Source organism: Clytia hemisphaerica, unplaced genomic scaffold (genome assembly GCF_902728285.1).
Source record: "Clytia hemisphaerica strain Z4C2 unplaced genomic scaffold, Clytia hemisphaerica genome assembly, whole genome shotgun sequence".
NCBI classification, from domain to species: domain Eukaryota; kingdom Metazoa; phylum Cnidaria; class Hydrozoa; order Leptothecata; family Clytiidae; genus Clytia; species Clytia hemisphaerica.
The window spans coordinates 402,136-420,945 of record NW_027103571.1 but is presented as its reverse complement, the minus strand read 5'-3'; the positions used below and the strand labels follow the sequence as shown (position 1 = coordinate 420,945).

General features: G+C 36.3%; 1 protein-coding gene across 2 annotated transcripts in view; it reads right to left on the bottom strand.

Moving 5' to 3' along the window:
* The window catches only part of LOC136801085 (pleckstrin homology domain-containing family H member 1-like), a gene marked incomplete at its 3' end in the record, with an annotated part of 33,534 nt that extends 20,898 nt beyond the window's left edge, over window positions 1-12,636 (bottom strand). Inside the window, 17 exon segments of one of the 2 annotated variants that reach the window (XM_067057715.1) lie at window positions 12-120; window positions 450-611; window positions 893-973; window positions 1,262-1,350; window positions 1,689-1,758; window positions 5,287-5,373; window positions 6,601-6,711; window positions 8,768-9,004; window positions 9,826-9,852; window positions 10,200-10,297; window positions 10,529-10,580; window positions 10,710-11,089; window positions 11,207-11,270; window positions 11,442-11,525; window positions 11,760-11,834; window positions 12,160-12,222; window positions 12,376-12,636. In XM_067057715.1, the coding sequence (XP_066913816.1) occupies window positions 12-120; window positions 450-611; window positions 893-973; window positions 1,262-1,350; window positions 1,689-1,758; window positions 5,287-5,373; window positions 6,601-6,711; window positions 8,768-9,004; window positions 9,826-9,852; window positions 10,200-10,297; window positions 10,529-10,580; window positions 10,710-11,089; window positions 11,207-11,270; window positions 11,442-11,525; window positions 11,760-11,834; window positions 12,160-12,222; window positions 12,376-12,597 (2,011 nt within the window). 2 annotated transcript variants of the gene reach the window in all.
* Window positions 12,637-18,810: the final 6,174 nt, after the last annotated feature.

The window sequence follows — 18,810 nt, the reverse complement described above, 5'->3', positions numbered from 1 at the left end:
GCATGTCTTACCGGTGTCACCATCCAACTTCATCAATTTGGAAACGATGGCTTCGAAATCAGTTTCATTATTAGCATCAGTACCGGAACACATTCTTTGCAAGTGATGCAACCATAACTCCTAAAGAAAAAAAACATTTCATTTTACTGCCTTAAAATTTATACAAGGCTGTACAGCCGATTAAAAGTATAATGTCTTGATTATAACTGATTTTTGCAATACACTTGGAAAAGACTAAAAGCTTTATCGATATCTGCCCGGTTACCTAAAAAAATTAGACAACCTTTCGGTCGCTTTCACAAGACCCACGGTCGACCCTACTTGCTGACCAACTATGAACTAAGCGTAAATTAAATGGGGAGACTCGCAAAGCACTGGTTCGTGGCGCAAAAGCCTTAGGCTACTTTTTCAACTCGGTTTTCAGCGGGTCTTTTATAAAGAAAACGAACCATTTCTGATCGACTTGCAACAACAAAATATGTCGGATGACTGTCTTTCAGACATTGAACCATCAGTTTGCAGCTACCATCCGATTCTTGCTCATTTGGCGCCTCATCCTCCACCGTGGTCACGCTAATGATCTCACGTAAGCTCATCGCACCAACCGGCGCCTGAAATATACGCGATGATTAAGAAAGAATAAGAAAAGTCTATAAATGTGTAAGTGTCCGGTAATGTAGGGCTTTAAGACAGTCTTTCGATTCTTTTATCTGATCTTATGAACTGAGCGGAAAACATGAAAGAAACGGTGGAATTTAAACATACAAATTCTGTTTTTTATAATACTCGTATAATAAGGTGTTGAAGCTAAATATGGGCTAGTCTACTGCTATAAGAATCGACACACTTTGTTAAAAATTTGGATTCTTTAGGACAATGGTGTAAACGTTACCTGCTCGATGTCAGTCTTGAAGAAAAGAAGTGATTTCTCTTTGAGAACTGCCCAACAATGTTTCGAAGAGCCACATTTTGCCTGTAATGAAAGAAACAGGACCTTACAAAAAGCATAGGATCTTTTTCCTCTCAACCTCTCTCGAAATTTGCAGCAGATTCGTTTTCAATGATGAAAAACTTGACGTTTCAGCCCAAAACAGAGAGAATCAAAAATTGATTTTAGTTGAAATATTGCTTGAAGAGACAGTTTGAAAAAAAGAAGAAGAAAAAAATCTTTCCAGGTCAGCAACGGAAGAAGGAGATTTGCCACTTATTTTTATTCAAATGGATTATCTGTTCACACTATCATAAGAAAATTGAATATTACCTTTGTAAACCATCCCGAGAAGATGGTCTTTTCACCAACACGCGATAAAAGTCTGGCACCTGTGAACCGCTTCAATGCATTCCGTAGCACTAAAGAAATTAATCGAAAAACCAAAAGGTACCTCAAGGAAATAATTTTGGCCAAAACTAATTTTGCTTTTTATGATTTTCAATTAATTTTTGTCAAAACGCAGAGAACCAATTTTCTCTGTCATTCACCAAAACATGTTTAACGTTAAAATTTTGTAGGATTCTCTACGGCTCTCCAAAATTAGTTCTTGGCATTCAGGAGGAGATTTGGATATCGGAAGATAAATTCGCTTGTCAAGTGGATGGCTGCTCCAAGTGAGGATTAAACCCTGACTTTTTTTTACAGGAAGTAAAGGAGAAAACCAGTGCACCAACCACACATTCAATCTTCGGCCTACCTCTTAACCAATCAGTGACTTCTTCTTTATTATCAGCAGTCAAATAATACGTTCGGTTCGGTGTCGTAATCTAATAAAAGGAATGCATTTTGTACTTAATACTACTGATAGATAGCCTGTTCTTCCAAAAAAACCATTACGCTTGCAAGAAAAAATACCGACGCTAGATAATGTTATTGTCCGTTACAGGGATACTAAAGCCGGAAAATGATTTTAACAGCCATACGGCGGACGAAAAAACGAGACGTCAAAAGACCGTCAGCTGTAAACTCTTTCCCGCACCTTTGCGACCGTAGTGCAGTGGTAGAGCATCCAGCTACGGTTCGCAAGGTTGTGAGTTCAACCCATAGCCGGGTCATACCAAAGATTCTCAAAATGGTACTTGAGGCTCTCTGCTTGATGCTCAACAATTAAGAGAAGGGTCAAGGGTAAGTGGAGCAATCCAGGGAGAAAGAGTGGCGCCCTCCCCTACCTTCGGGTAGATAGCTATCGAAAGAGGAGCCTTCGGGTCGCCTCCGACTGCCGTCGCAGACTTACTTACTAATTTCTGTAGGCTTCTTTCTTAGTTTCTTAGATAGCAGCATGAACATATAAACGACTGGACATCCATCTCCTTTGTCTTTTTGTTGAAAAGGCTGCTAGCTTCGTTGCCGCCTCGTTAAAAGCATAAAATGAAACAATAGGTTTTGATGATATACCACTTGGGAGTACCTTGCTAACAACGTCAAACCTTCAACAAAAGTCTCTGTTGTTCTACTCTTCTCAAGTCTTTTATCTATATCATAACAAAGATAACAGAGGCAAAATCATCGTCAGCTTGTCAAAACTTCGACTAATATTTCTAAATTTTGACTTAAAAGTGTCTAATAATTTTAGAAAGTGTCGCATTCTAATTTCGATATTCTTATGACACAGGCTCTAAACTTTGGCAAGCTATTTTTTTCAAGTCATAAAAAAAATTATTGAAGTGACAAAAGGGATTCAAAAGTACACACGCAGTTGAAATTATGCATTTTAGAGTTAAAAATGTTGATAAAATATATTACAAACTTGTGAAAAAATTCAAAAATAATTCTTTTGTAGATTGGGAGTAATGTTCAAGCTCTATCAATCATTTTACCTAAATAATTCAAGGAAATAAAATTATGACGGAATATTGTCGGATTTTTCATACCAATTTTGAAATACAGGCGGCAACGAAGCTCGCTTCAAAGAGACAATAAAAGATAGATGTCCAGTCGTTTATATGTTCATGATAGCAGTGATTTGTTTTGGACTATAGCGTAGTAGTCTATACTGACGTTTGAAAGTGGTTTTGAGTGCATGAATTCAAAGCTTTAACTTGTTTTAACAATTCGAAAACAAATAGGGAACAAGCTACATGCTGAATGGACCTACCTGAAGATTGATGTAATATGACAATTGAAAAATGAGAACAATAGTATGAAAATGCAGAATAATATGAGAACAACTCGAGAAATTCATGGAATCCGGTGATTCTCGGCTGTTCTGGCGATTTTCCTGTACCAAAATCAGTTTCATTGAAAATTGAACCATGCTTAATCGTGGACATTCTTACAAATGATGTTTTTGTTTGGAAAAAACAAAGACATGAAACGAAAAAATTCAATGAAAATCTGCAAAAACGGAAATTTCCGGCTTTTTTGGCCGGAAAAATTATTTTCTCAAAAATCGAACTCGGTCATGTTTTGAGCATTGCAAAAAATCAGAGAAAAATGAAGATGAAAATTCGAGAAAATGTCAAAAAACCGTTTTTCCGGCATATTTCCGGCATTTTCGGCCGGAAAAAAATACTTCGAAAATCGGGCTCCGTCACAATTTAGATATTGTCATTTTGCATCAGTGTGCAAAATTTCATAAAAAAATATAAAGTACAGCTCGAGAAATTCAAGAAATACTGTCTTTCCGGCGAAAATAGGTTGCTCCGGCGATTTTTGAATAGTTCCAGTTTCGAAAATCAATTTCATTAAAAATTGGAATATACTTTATGGTGGGTATTGCTATTAATAATTTTTTTGAATGAAAAACAACCAATTATAAGGAAAAAGTCCAATGAAAATCCAGAAAAACGGCAATGTTTTTCGAAAATCGGGCTCTGTCACATTTTAGGTATTGTCATTTTGCATCAGCGTGCCAAATTTCATAAAAAAATATAAAGTACAGCTCGAGAAATTCAAGAAGTACTGTCTTTCCGGCGAAAATAGGTTGTTCCGGCGATTTTTGAATAGTTCCGGCTTCAAAAATCAACTTTATTGAAAATTGAAACATGCTTGATGGTGGGCATTTCTATTAATAATGAAAAAACAAGTAATACTTTAATGGACCTACCTATTTATAAAACGAATAACTAGAATTTAATGGAAGTAATGTATAATTTTAAATTTCGATTTATATATCTATTGGAACGGAGAAAGCAATTAAGAAACGCATCGATGTTTAACGGTGAAAGAAAAATCATGAAAATCTGTCGAGTATAAGTTGAAAAAATGAAGGAAAACCGTTTTACGCCGGTTTTCGGCTGTTCCGGCGATTTTTAAGGAGTTCCGGATTCAAAGGATGATTTTTTTGGAAATCAAACGATGCTAAGTTTTGGGCATCATCATAAAGAACATTTTTCTGTAAAGAAACAATTAAATAAGTTGAAAATATGTGACGGAAATGTGAAAAACGACGATTTCCGGCACATTTCCGGTTCTACAGACCGGAAAAAATTTTTTTCGGCAAACGGTTTTCGACACCTTTTCGGCAGTACTAATGTGCATCTATGTGCAAAAAATCGCAAAAAACTAATGATAAAATCTCGAGAAAATCTCGAAAAACCGCTTTTTTCGGGACATTTCCGGTTCTACCGGCCGGAAAAATTTTTTTTTCGAAAATCGGGCTCCGTCACATTCGAGGGTTTATAGTAATGCACTTTTGTGCAAAAAATCAGAAAAATTGAATGAGCCAATCTCGAGAAAAGTTGGTAACTAACGAACGAACGAACTAACTAACTAATGAACACGGGTTAATTTATAGGACCTCCAACCAATTATAAGGAAAAAGTCCAATGAAAATCCAGAAAAACGGCGATTTCCGGCATATTTCCGGAAAAGTTTTTTTCTCGAAAATCGGACTCGGTCATGTTTTGGGCATTGTTAATACGCATCTTTGAGCAAAAAATCAGAAAAAACTAATGATAAAATCTCGAGAAAGTGCCAAAAAAACAGTTTTTCCGGGAATTTTTTTCCCAAAATTGGGCTCCGTCACATTTTGGGCATTGCCATTTTGCATCATTGTGCAAAAAATCAGAAAAAACTAATGAGCCAATCCCGAGAAAAGCTGGCAACAGACGAACAGACGTACGGACGGACGGACGGACGGACGGACGGACGGACGGACGGACGGACATGGGTTAATTTAAAGGACCTTCACCGGGGTACCCGGAGGTAGGTCCAAAAAGAGTCGGCCAGAAGTATTCATTGAAGCTTTAAAATCCACTAGAAGGCAAACCCTTGATTGTTGGGATTCCAAATTTGAAAGATTACAAAAATAATTCGATTCTTTCTTTCCTATGTTGGTCAGTAGAAGTACAGACCTCCATAGTAAGCGGTCTTTCTGATCTTGAGAGTTGAGTGATTTGTTTGATGACAATCCATCCCACAGGCTTGCCATACATACCACCCTAAAAAGGAGTGAAAAATAACTGAAAATCATGTTTCACTCGGCGAAACTTCACCAGAAAGGGAGGGGCAACTCTTATAACCGCGTACTTAATAAGTTCGCAAAATGAAAGGATTTCGAGGAATTGCCAAGCCCAAACTGACACTTGAGTTGAAGCAAAAGTTGACTAAAAGAACATCGAGTGAAAATATCAGAGTTAAAACCCGTTTTTTTCAGTGTAAAGATTCTCTACAGACTATTGGGGGGGGGGGGGGTTCATGAACTGCCTTTCTATTTGTTAGTTAAAAGTTGTTCTTAGAGTATTACGGTATCACGGTAGAAAAAGTTTTAAATATTCGAACATTCATTTTAAAATTACAATTTTGTTACCGATAAGAAAGTTGTTTTTTGGTATCTACTTAGTACGCAAATTATGCTACTACAGTATCTGTCTTTTCAGGAACACCCGCGTTTCAACTGCAGATAAGATGTTCCTTATTTGAATATTTTGCCTTATTTTAGAAAAAACCTTCGTTAATTATTTATGGAGCAAGAGGGATAAAAGGTGTCAAATAGCTTGTGTGAAAGCACTGACAGACTGCTGATACTTTAGTAGCATAAATAAGAAAATTGACATGCTAAAATAATATTGACGCTCAAAAGCAATTTTCTTTACATTCACGACTTCATTAAACATTGATTTCAGAGTAAAAGCACTTTCCCGAAAAAACATTAAGACTCATTGGTTGTCTGTCGCATGCTGTATTAAGTGGTAGGTTTACCAATGTAAGTGATAAACATCCCGCCCTTATAATTTATTGAAAGCGTGTTTTAAAGAATGGATTAGGAAAGGAGAACCATTAGTCCAGGGATAATGTCGAAATATGCGCGTCCAGAGTAAGGATCTGTATAAACCTCATGGCAACCATTTGAAAGATAAAAGAAAATAAGCATTCTTATTCTTTATCCCTTTTTTCCCCTTTTTTTCTTTTTTGTTTCAAATGAACCAAGCTTGACCGGAAAGGTAAAACGTTCAGTCCATTTCGGACTAATTCTTTTTTTAGTTTATTGAGCTGGATATGTATGATAAACTTCATTTTGATAGGTTGATTTCCAACCAGATCTACCTTACTCAATACTGCTTACTTTACGATAGAGAAGCCCTGATGGTACCATTGATAGCGACGTAAAAGATAGCGATACGCTCACTTAATGTTCCTGGAACATTGACGAAACGTAAATAATTTACCCTGCTTTTGTAGTAGCTTAATTTTCCTTCGGATAAGACAAACCATCTCCGTTTCCAATTCTTGATGCGACCACCAAGTTTGACCAACCAACCTGCTTTCTCCAATGTTTCCTAAGGGAAGAAAATGTTGAATAATTCACTGGTGAGAAGCGTAAGATCACCGATGCGTTGTTGCGTCCATCTACTACTAATAAATTACCAAATTTGAAAAGTATGATAGTTCCAGCGGACACAACAAATTGTTTTAATGTTCAGACAATAATGTCACATGGACCTTATGACTGTTAGATGTTATTTTGGCTTTAAATGTCGACTATGTAGTGAGTGGAACGCAGAAACCAGAGGAAAAACTCCCCATATTTTAACTAAGAATTTTGTCATGCAAAACTGTGTAGCAACTAGACCAGCAAGCAAGCGAGACTAAATTCTTAAATCGCAATGATCCAATAGAAAAATTCAGAGACAATTGTTTGAGTAGTAATAACATTGCATCGGTTTGGTGGGATATCCACTTAAGAAAAACAATAATAAAAAAGCCAAAAATTTTCCCTTCTCGTCCGTCCTTGGAATGCTAGTTGATTACATAACATGTAACATGTAAGAAACAAGCTAGATGCTGAATGGACCTACCTGATGGTGAAAGTTAGATAGTAATGCAAGGAGAAAAATGAAAAAAATCAGTCAGAAAATATAGCGTTTAAAGCGAAAATGCATAACGCAATAAATTCATCATTATTTGTTGATGGGGGAGAGGGAAGGGTTGTAGGGAAAAAATAAATAGAAAGTTCTGGTCGCAAAGATCAGTTTTATTTACAATTGAATCTTGCTTGATGGTGAGCATTGTTATCAATAATGTTTTTGTGTGAAAAACATAGAAATACAAGGAAAAAATCCAATGAAAATCTGCAAAAACGGCGATTTCCGGCATTTTCAACCGGAAAAAATAATTTTCTCAAAAATCGGACTCGGCCATGTTTTGAGCATTGCGAATACGCATCTTTCTGCAAAAATCAGAAAAAACTAAAGATGAATGGCTCCGTCACATTTTAGGTATTGTCATTTTGCATCAGTGTGAAAAATTTCATAAAAAATATAAAGTACAGTTCGAGAAATTCAAGAAATACTGTCTTTCCGGCGAAAATAGGTTGTTCCGGCGATTTTTAAATAGTTCCGACTTCAAAAATCAATTTTATTGAAAATTAAAACGTACTTGATGGTGGGCGTTGCTATTAATAATGCTTTTGAATGAAAAAACAACCAATTATAAGGAAAAAGTCCAATGAAAATCTAGAAAAACGGCGATTTCCGGCAATTTCGGCCGGAAAAAAATTGTTCTCAAAAATTGGACTCATCCCTGTTTTGGGCATTGTTAATACACATCTTGAGCAAAAAATCAGAAAAAACTAATGATAAAATCTCGAGAAAATGCCAAAAAAACAGTTTTTCCGGCATATTTCCGGCACTTTCGGCCGGAAAAATGTTTTTTTCGAAAATCGGGCTCCATCACATTTTGGCCATTGCCATTTTGCATCTTTGTGCCAAAAATCAGAAAAAACTAATGAGCCAATCTCGAGAAAAGCTGGTAACAGACGAACGAACGAACGAACGAACGAACGAACGAACGAACGAACGAACGAACGAACGAACGAACGAACGAACGAACGAACGAACGAACGAACGAACGAACGAACGAACGAACGAACGAACGAACGAACGAACGAACGAACGAACGAACGAACGAACGAACGAACGAACGAACGAACGAACGAACGAACGAACGAACGAACGAACGAACGAACGAACGAACGAACGAACGAACGAACGAACGAACGAACGAACGACGGTAATGTATGGTAAATTAATGACCTTGATAACCCGCACTTTAATGTAACAACTAGCCTGTACTTCCGCGCCCACAGGCGATTTTTATATGATTAAAAAATCTTGTCGTGTGTCGGTCTGTCTCGGCTAGAGAGACTCTTTGTCCTGCCAGTACCAAGTACAAATACGCAAAAGTATGCTTTTACAAGTACATTGAAAAAGGTAAACAATTTTATTGTAGAAATTGGAATGATGTAAAACCATCTTACAGGGGCCATCAATCTTTAAAATACTAAGAAGACCTTGTTGAAAAACGATATAATGGAAAGTGTAAAAAGGGCCTTACCGATCTCATGTTTTGAGCAGTGAACGGTGCACATGTTCGGAGCGGTGGACTGGCGGAAGCGGCCGAGTAATTCGATCTCAAGCTTAAATCCTTCTTGACAGGTAAATTATTGGCAGTTTTGAGCTCAATTGTGTTGTTGGGTCTGGATGATGTTGTTGTTGGACCATCCAGAAGCGTTTCGCTGTCAGAATCACTTGTGTCTCCGGAAAAAGGAGTATCTCGGATCATCGAAGCCATCTAAATTTAAAATCAAAAGGATCGTATCGAACAAATAAAGAAATTATGATTAGAACTGCAATTAAATTCGCTAAGCAAAATTTGATAGCACCATAGAGTGCACTAGTCAAAATTTGAAATTTATGGAAACTTTTTTTTTAGATCATCGGGTGTGTCAAAAAAAAGCGTGCGTTGGGATGTATCTTGAAAAAAGGGTAAAGTATCAGAAGACTCGAGGACCAGGATATAATGTGCAAATCATCTCTATCAAAGATAAATCTTTTCTGTCGACGTAGTTTTGTAGTTCTTACATCTATTCAGTCTAGCCTTCTATATTTTCTAAACATAAAATTTACTGAATTCGATGCACTACACTATAGACACTACACTATAGACACTACACTAAGTACTATCTAAAGGTCGCAAAAATACAATAATATGACTAGGCATCGTTACTCGTAAAGAAAAACGATGACCAGAACCATTACATTGTATTTTATTGTGGATCATTCCTGACTGTCTGCTACTTACGATCCTTGAGAAACTTAAATCAAAACAGACTAACGGTCACTCGGTTGTATTAACATACTAACTCTTAATTACAAAGAAAAACTTATTCTAGTTCTTTTCCACGCGAAAGTGCTCGATTAAAGCTCGGAGCTGTTTTCGTTGTGGAAACATTAAGAATAAGACTTGTATAGTTTTTGGTACTTTAAGTTGTATGTCGTCCGCCGTATGAACGACAAACATTAGCCAATGGGCTAGACTCTAGGTTAGAAAGAGATCGTGTCAGAGTGGTATCATAGATGAATGATTTGAATCCTGAAATCTTGAAGACTTACCCTGACCTTTTGACGCTTGGAGGGGTTCTATTTGTTCGTGCATAAAGTTGAGTGTCAAGTACGTGCGGTAGTTAAAGTGGAATAATAAATGCATGCGAAAAATGAAAAGGAAAATACATAAGAAAACATACGGGAAGTAAAATAAGAAACGGCATATTCCCGCCATTTTCGACCGGAAAATTTTTTTTAAGAAAAATAACAACCCCTTCGAGCGTGGAATAGACAGGAGCACTTTGATCGTCCAAAAATCAGAAAAGAAAAGTCGAAGGAGCCATTCCTGAGAAAAGCTTGCATCAGACGGACGGAAGGACACATGTTAATTTAAAGGACCTCCAAGGTAGGTCCAAAAAGAATACTTTAAGAAAAATACTAACCCCTTCGAGCGTGGAATAGACAGGAGCACTTTGATCGTCAACATAGTTCGTTCCGCTCACCGAAGGATGTAAAGAGTAATAAAATGGAGACGTTGGCTCTAAATAAAACATAAACTGTAAATGACTTGATGGTGATCCAGATGACCAGAGATCATTAACTTGTCTATTGCGATAAGATTAGTACGCATATTGGCTGCAGTTGATTAGAGCAACAAATACAACTAGGTCATCAACATTAAAGGAACAGAGTAATGTGTAGCTTTGCCAACTAGCAAAGAAAGATGTTGGAAATACAGTGAGCAGATGAGGGGAAAACATCTCAGTCAAACCTTTAGCAACTTCTCCGCCTGCTCCTTCAACTTCTGTTCCTCTGAACGCTTCCTGAAAAGTTTAAAGAAATACGAATGATTTGAAAACTACAGAAAATCATAGCTAATATGGGTAAATGATATCAAAACTTTATCTTTGTTCATAACGACTATTTCCTATTAAAATGCAACCAATACATACCAAGTGTTCAGTGGATAATTGTAACATTTGTTTATCCAAGTTATCGAGCGATCCATGTCTACTCGGCTCTTCCGGTAGATCAAACATTTCACGAAAAACTTCTGGACTTTTGGGTCGCCCAACAGGGCGTTTTGCTGGTATGGGTTTTAAAGGGCGGCTTTCGTCACGGATAGATGAACGACGGGGCGGTACAAGGGGCGAGTCAAATCCAGTGGCACCGTCAGATTCACTAAGTGCCAGACTTATTCTTTCGTATCTTGGAGGCTCGTCCTTTTCAATTGTATCAGTTTTCTTTAAGCCATCAATCAATTCAAAGAAGACTTCTTCATAAAAATGTTGAGAGTTGGTAGTGGAAAGGTGTGACGCTCTTCCATCTATATCTAAAGCACGAAGAACAATTGGGGTGGAATCATATTTGTGTACATGGGGAATTATAAAATAGTTCAAGTCTTATTATAAATATAGCGCAATAATTTTAAGAAATCTACAAAACAAACCTTTGGAGAGCCTTTCTTGCAAATCATCGCGCTCCTTTTTGACACTTTCCAATTCTTGATAGAGCTGAAATCAAAATGTATAGAAACAAGGTAACAGTAAAATTATTTCATACAGATATATAGTACACTCAAAAAGTGAAACTCTTGTAAGATAGCAGCTGCTAAAAGAAATGTCTAATGCAAAGAACAAAGACATGTTCTTGTAGGGTAAAATCAAAACATGACGTTCACTTACACCAGTAAACTTATCTTTGACCCAGTCTTTTACTTTGACCATCTTTTCATCATCCAACAGCAATAAACTGGCTCTCTCCTCTCTCTAAAAGCAAAAAGAATGAGCAAGTCGTAAGAAACTCTCTACTTAAATCAGAAATCCCCAAAGGAAGTGCCGAAGAATTATCCATTGTAGAATGTAAAACAAGAGGTTTCAATCGTCTCATGGTCAAAATAAGGACTGGGAAAGCAATTAGAGTTGATTAAGTGGATGGTAAGGATTACACACAACACGGAATTTAGAACTTGGAAAGAGCAATTTATTTCAAAATAATTTTACCATTCTGGATATTTTTTCACGTAAAGCGCTTATGGCTTCATCTTTGTCTTCACATGCTATTTCTAATTTCTCAAGCTGAAATTAAAAGGAAAGATTTTGTATTTCAAGTCAATATCAAAATACCAGATCACAGATGATCAACCTCTATGATCAACCTTAGTATGGTCGAAGTATCAAATTGGTGCTGATCGAATACGATAGAATTGCCATGTGTGACAGTGACTAGTGGAGGCAGAGAGTAGAGCGAGTCCTGACGAGTCATCAGAAGAAAAAAGTTGGGAAGTTACATCCTTGAACTATAATTCTCAAACGTCTTTAGATAGCAACTATTGTGGGACATTTAGCAAAATGCCAATACTCAAAAAAAAAGATTTATTTGTCAGGAAGAATGAAGACTTACTTTCTCTAATGCTTCATCTCTTTTCTTTTCTGCAGATACAACCCTGCCTTCATACTCTTCCATCTAGAAAATAATAAAGCATATTTTGAAATTAGCAGGAGGAGCGGGTACAACTTTGAAAAATATGAAAAGACTAGTCTTATCAACAAACGACTTTGTTGTAATAGCATTGAATTTTAATTTCAATAACAAAAAAGGATTTTTAAACGCACTCACCTTCATGTTTAGGAGCTCCCTAACTTTCCCTGTTTGCTGGCGTACTCTTTTCAATTGTTTTTCTGCCAACTCGTACTTCTCCTTCCAACTGATGTTATTTTCATCATCAGCCCTATCTTCTGCTTCAGGTTTTGTGATGACATCAACATTATCTTTTGCTTGATCGATTTCATCAGTTTTTCCTGGAGGATCCTCAACAGAACTGGATGGCCTACTGGCCATGATTGATTCACTTTTTGGTAACTATTAATATTATCTTTAAATACTAGTTCATTTTAATAATATAAAAAAAATGGTAGTTCAGTAATTCTATTGATAAAGTCAATTCAAAGAAACTTAATGTCTAAGTATATCAATGCATTAAAATATTTTGAAAGAAATCAAACGACAGAATCTAGTCAAATCGTAAAAAACTTTTTGCTTGGGAAATCATATACCAGAAGTATGTAACAGGAAAAAAAACACCATCATGTCAAATGACTTTTCAAAATTATGTCACAAGGTGCGAACTCATTTATCCATTATTCTAATATCTTGAACACAAAATTTACACTAAACAAACACAGTCAAAACATATTTATTTATATGGCTGAATGAATTATCAGTACAGCTTATTTAATATTGACAAAACTCTTTATTAAAAATTCATCATAGATTGTGTGAGGTTATTTGATCTATAGATAGATTATTTGAATAGTAACAAACATGCTCTGATCATGCTCACTGATAAGACTAAATAAAAGGTAATTAAATAGACATATAAAGAGAGAACTATTAATCCAAATACATAGGCATAGGCTCTCTGTTTTTCAATGTCGCTGAAAAGTTGCCGACTCAGAATCTGAAAGTTTCAAAACCTAAAGTAATAACCTTATTGTATAATTTGTATGATTTGGGTTTCTTGGCAGATTTGAGAATCCAGAAATTCATGGTTATCGGGTTGTCCTGAGTTATATAAAATTATAAATTTTTTTGTAAAAAAAGGCTATTAAGTTCGCATCGGGCCATTCAATTTTATATCCATACTCATACAGGGGGTGGACGAACATTTCCAGACAGTATCCGAGAAAAATTTCCAGGGGGTCTTTTTTTATTTTTCTAAGGGGGTAAAAAGTTATTCTAGAATTTCCATGGGGTAAGACTGATTTTAGTTTGTCAGCCCTCACTTTAAGGTTTGAAAAGAATCATTCCAAGGGTACTTTTGCAAACTTTTGCCATTTTCCAGGGAATAACGACACATTTTCAATAATCAAATAAGTAAACGAGTTGTAAATAAGTTGAAGCTTCCAGGCTTTTTTGTGAATTCAAATTTGGGACCTCAAATAGACTAAAACCAATCACTTGCCAAAGCTATTTCACAAACACCATTTTATTAAATTACCATTTTATCTCTAATTATAATAAGCAGTGAAAATATAATTACCTAGTAATTATTACATGATAGCCTGATAATAGATAAATTTTCACATTTTTCTAAGTACTTCATATAACTAATAAAATAACTTAGCATCTACACGCCAAGCTTAAAGTATATACACAACAAACATTAGGTTATAAAGTTTAAAAATGTCAAATAGCCTAGCGATTGTGTATTTTTTTAACCTGGCCACTGCACACTGGTATAGCAAAATCAATAGAGAAAAATTAAGTTAAGAAGTTAATCCCGGGCTTTCGTGTGGAAAGGTCTATACCGTAACTTTGTGTAATGTCGACATGCATTGTCTAATTCCGTTGTAGCAACTATCTGGTCTGCAATGTCGTTAAAGTGAATTTTTAAATAGCTTACTCAAAATGTTTTATCTATAAACATTGAAAAGATCAGATAGTTGCTATGACAGAATAAGACAAGGAATGTCAGCATTACACAAAGTTACGGTACTATCCTCAAATGATCTGCAGCACTATCAAGCTACCACTAAAACAGCATCTAATAACATGAAAACCAGAATACGATTCTTCGATGGGAATCAAAACTATTAAGTGCACATACAAACATCAATTTGTCAGATCTAACAAATTAATAATGGCACTGTCATCATCACGGTTTGAGTTATAATTTTTAGGAGCTTCGCTATTTTACCAAGCGAAGCGAGGTAAGTAACGGAGCATCACAGCCGAAAATTTTTTCACTGTTTGCGAAGCATTTTTTAGTATTTTGCGATTTTGTTTGGAAGAAAATGCGAAGGTATCTTCAACGCATTGCTCTAGAAAAGCAAAGTAAGAGATTGTAGACAAATTTGAAAGATCTTCTAAACGTTTTTTATAAGAGCAAACTATATAAGAACATAAGGCCACGTGTATGTGGTAGTTTTTTTGCAAACTTTAAAACTGATTTTTGTCTTGCTTTTGCAGGACTTTAGCTTAAGTACTTGCCTGCAGCTTTGGGTACAAAGTCCAAATATGCATTTCCCGTACAAATTTTTTATGAAGAGTTAAGGCTATACTGACTATGGTAAAGTTATAACCGTAAGTTGGTCTAATGTCGACATTCCTCACCTAACGCTGACACCCTCCTTTAAATGTTTGGTAAACGATGATATCCTCCTGGATGCATAGTCTCTTATTTTTTCCCTAATATTCTAATTTCCTATCTTCTATCCTTATTTTCTGACTTTCTCAAGTTGTCAAGTGTAAGGGAATTATTGGTCATTTCGTAGTTTCTACTGGCCATTATGATAGACTAGTTAAAAACCGGTTCTCATAAGGAAACCCAGCAGAGCCAGAGAAATGGTAGGTAAAAACCAGAGGATACTAATCGAACGCTTCGATTACAAAAGTAATCGAAGATAATCAAAGTAATTGATAATTACTTATCAATTACTACATTCGATTAAATGTAATCGAACACATTCGATTACAAAAATCGAATGTATTCGATCATTGAAATTTTGTAAATTGGGTGAGTATTCGATTACCCGTTTGATTACTTTTTAATGACCCTTCGATGATGTTCGATAACCCTTCGATGATGTTCGATAACCCTTCGATGACTTCGATGACTTTGATAACCCTTCAATGACTTCGATGACCCTTCGATGACTTTCGATAACCCTTCAATGACTTTGATTATCGCAAATTATTCGATTATCTTCGATGACCCTTCGACAATCTTTCTTCAACTACATTCAACTGTACCATATTACTTCGAACAAACACCCGGGGCGTTTATTTAACTTTTTCGATTTTAGGAGGGGCGTTTATTCGAAGGGGGCGTTTATTTGAGGGGGTGTCTATTTTATAATTTTTCTTTTATTTTAAGAGGGGCCTTTATTCGAGGGGGGTGTTTATTCGAAGTAATACGGTATACCGTCATTTTACATACCTTATCAAGGAAAACTTTGTCAGGGAAAAGTGACAAAATTTTGGACAAGTGACAAATATTTTCCCCAACAAAAATCTTCCCCGGCCTTAATGCATTTACCAACTACCAGCAAGTGACGAATTTTTCCCTGATGAAAATTTTCCCAATAACGCACTAAGAAGAAGATTCCTGTGACACATTCTACCGGATAAAGACCAGAACTCCGGGTAGTTAAAAAACGAGCTTCGAAAAATTACCGTAGGGTAGGTCGTGTAACGTAAGTACTGTAATTTTTCGAAGTTCAATCCAATAGTTCCTTTAACAATCAAAAGCGCCAAAGTTGTAAAAACGTGGCTTTACCGCAGCTATCTGAATTTTTGCGATTTTGGATTGTAACTGCAATTGTATATGGAATTATATATGATATATGTATGTAATTTTGTATATAGAACCTGACCTGCATTAACAAATAAATTAATAAATTAATAATAATAATAATAATAATAATAATAATAAACTAGCCGGTACCCGGCGTCGCACGCCGGTTTAGCTGTTTGCTGAACGCATTTAAAGTCCTTTGGATGTTGCGTTGGGAAGGTGGCTTAAACACGATGAAATCAAAATTAAAGGGAAGAATTCTCTTCAAAGTTTGACTCTATCCCTCCCGGGTGACATATCTTTTAACCATATTTTGAGAACGATTTTTGTGGCAAAAATGATCAGAAAGCAGAAAGGGCGTCATTCCCAAATTACACCATACCGGTGACCAGCGACGTCCGAGACGGCTCTGCAATTAGATTTTTTCTAGCTTCGCTCGCGTTATATTTGTCGTAGTTCTTGATGTTTAGGAAAACTTTGATGTCAAGATAAGCGGAGTGAAATAATAGATTCCTCGAAAAAAGGCAGCGGGGGGGGGGGGTGGGTGGGGGGTGGTGGGGGGGTACTTAGGCAAGAGAAGGGTATGGGTATGTGCCAGCCGTAAGGGTGCCTTTTTTGAAACATGGCAGTTTGAAAAATTGGAAAATCAAACTTCAGTCCCACTAAGAATCGGAAAAATAGGAAAATTTCAACTTTCTGCCCCCAGAAAGGTAGAAATTTGGTCAAATTAGTACCAAAATGTGAATTAAAATTCACACAATTCCCTTGTTTCTTCTCCTCTTTATTCTGCTAAGGGTCCGAGGGGCAAGGCCGAAAGTCAGCTCGCAACCATTAGTCCCCCCGTCCACCCATCCCCCCCCCCGGAAGGAAGCTAGGACACGCAGACAAAAAGCGTGATAGCGCAATTTTATGTTGCTTTTTATAAAATAACTTCGTCATAACTTTTCAAATTCAACAATAACTTAGATTTACAGCAAAATAATTATCGACATAAAAAGGAACTTTAGTTTTTACCGCCTTTTGAATGTATTTTTAATGTTGTTCTAACAAACTTGTCTTGTGATTGTGATTGTGATGTTTTATTTTATATTTGTTCTTTTCTTTAACAGATTCTGTATAAAAGATTTTCTTTTGTTTTGAAAAGAATTCAAATGTCTCAAATCAAATAAGGTCGTTAATTACATTCGAAAACATAAAACAAAAGAAAAGAAAGAAAAAAAAGACAAAGTCTAATCTATCAATCAAAACAAACTTATCGAACAACTCAAAGTCTTTATAAAAAGGCGCGAATCTGATTTAACGCATTTGTGGAGCAAGAAGCAAAAGTCATCTTTTAAAAGAACAAAACATTGCTTGCGAAAACGAAAGTGACACACAAAAAACAAACCAACAAACAGACATACAGACTACGGCTATTAATATATAGATACCAAGTTACCTAAAACAGAAAAAAATATTAAAACCTCATTTCGTGTAGAAGAGATACAAAATACTGGTAAGAACCCAAAAATAGCTGTTGCGTTAGTATCGAATTAAAAAGGAGTTGAAATCATATCATGGCCCTAAAACAGACAAAGATTGACTCAAGTTATAGTGAAAAGCCCAAGAAAAATGAAAGAATCAAGTTGAAAAACTCTAGGATCAAAACTATCATCAGGTTCGAGTCGTCGCTCAGAACGGCAGTCACGTCGCAAAGGTGCTTCACTAGAGAACGTGGAGAAGTGCACGGGTTGATTCTCAGGAAATCTTTATACTTTGTCAATTTTCTGTTTATAACTTCCGTGTAATTTCTACGCCTTCCTCCTTTCAATGCAAAATTAACGCGGTCAACCAGATCAGATCGCCACATTCGCAGAGCGGAGCACGGGTGTGCGGGGAATGATCCGTTCCCAGAGCAGGCACACAACTGCTGTTGAAATAAACGAGAGAATAAAGAGATCGAAGCCTACAATGACTAGTCAAAGTAATCGAATGGTAATCGAAGTAATCTAATAAATCTTACAAACCGATAGTAATCGAATCAATCAAAGAGTAATCGAATTAATCGAAGAGTAATCGAATGGTCATCGAACATTCATCGAACGGTAATCGAAGAAGATGCAGATATTCTGAGGCTGGTGAGTACTGATTATTTCAAAATTTCGGCGTAATCGATAAGTCATCATTTGATGACGTTCGATTATGTTCGATTATTATCGATTACAATCAAACGTTCGGAGCATTCGATTAGTACCGTCTGGTAAAGAACTCAACTCCTTTATAAGGCGGCAACCTAAAATATGTTCCGTTCGCGTCACCCGACCGACTCACCTTCAAAACATAAATCCTGAGTCGGAGAAGTCGGAAAAATGTCGGAAAAAGTTTTTGATAGCTAAGCACTTCTTTGAATCATCATTCCCAACGAGTTTTTGTTTACTTAACCCACATTGAGTCCCGTTTGAGTTTTTTCATGTACCCTTATTGAAATTTTCAAGTCAAAATTCGGCAACGCGGTAGGGCCAATACCCCCGAAAGCTGAAAATAAGGTCCGCTTTTAAGGTTCACACATGCATGCGCACATTTAATTTGGCAAATCAAATATGACGGCAAAAGATTTTGTTGATTGCCGACTTGATTCTTTGGCAGTGTAGCTCTAAAGCTCTAAAACAGATTCTAATAACATGAAAACCAGAATATGATTCTTCTATGGGAATCAAAACTATAAAGTGCACTTACAAACATCAATTTGTCAGATCTAAAAAAATTTATAACGGCAC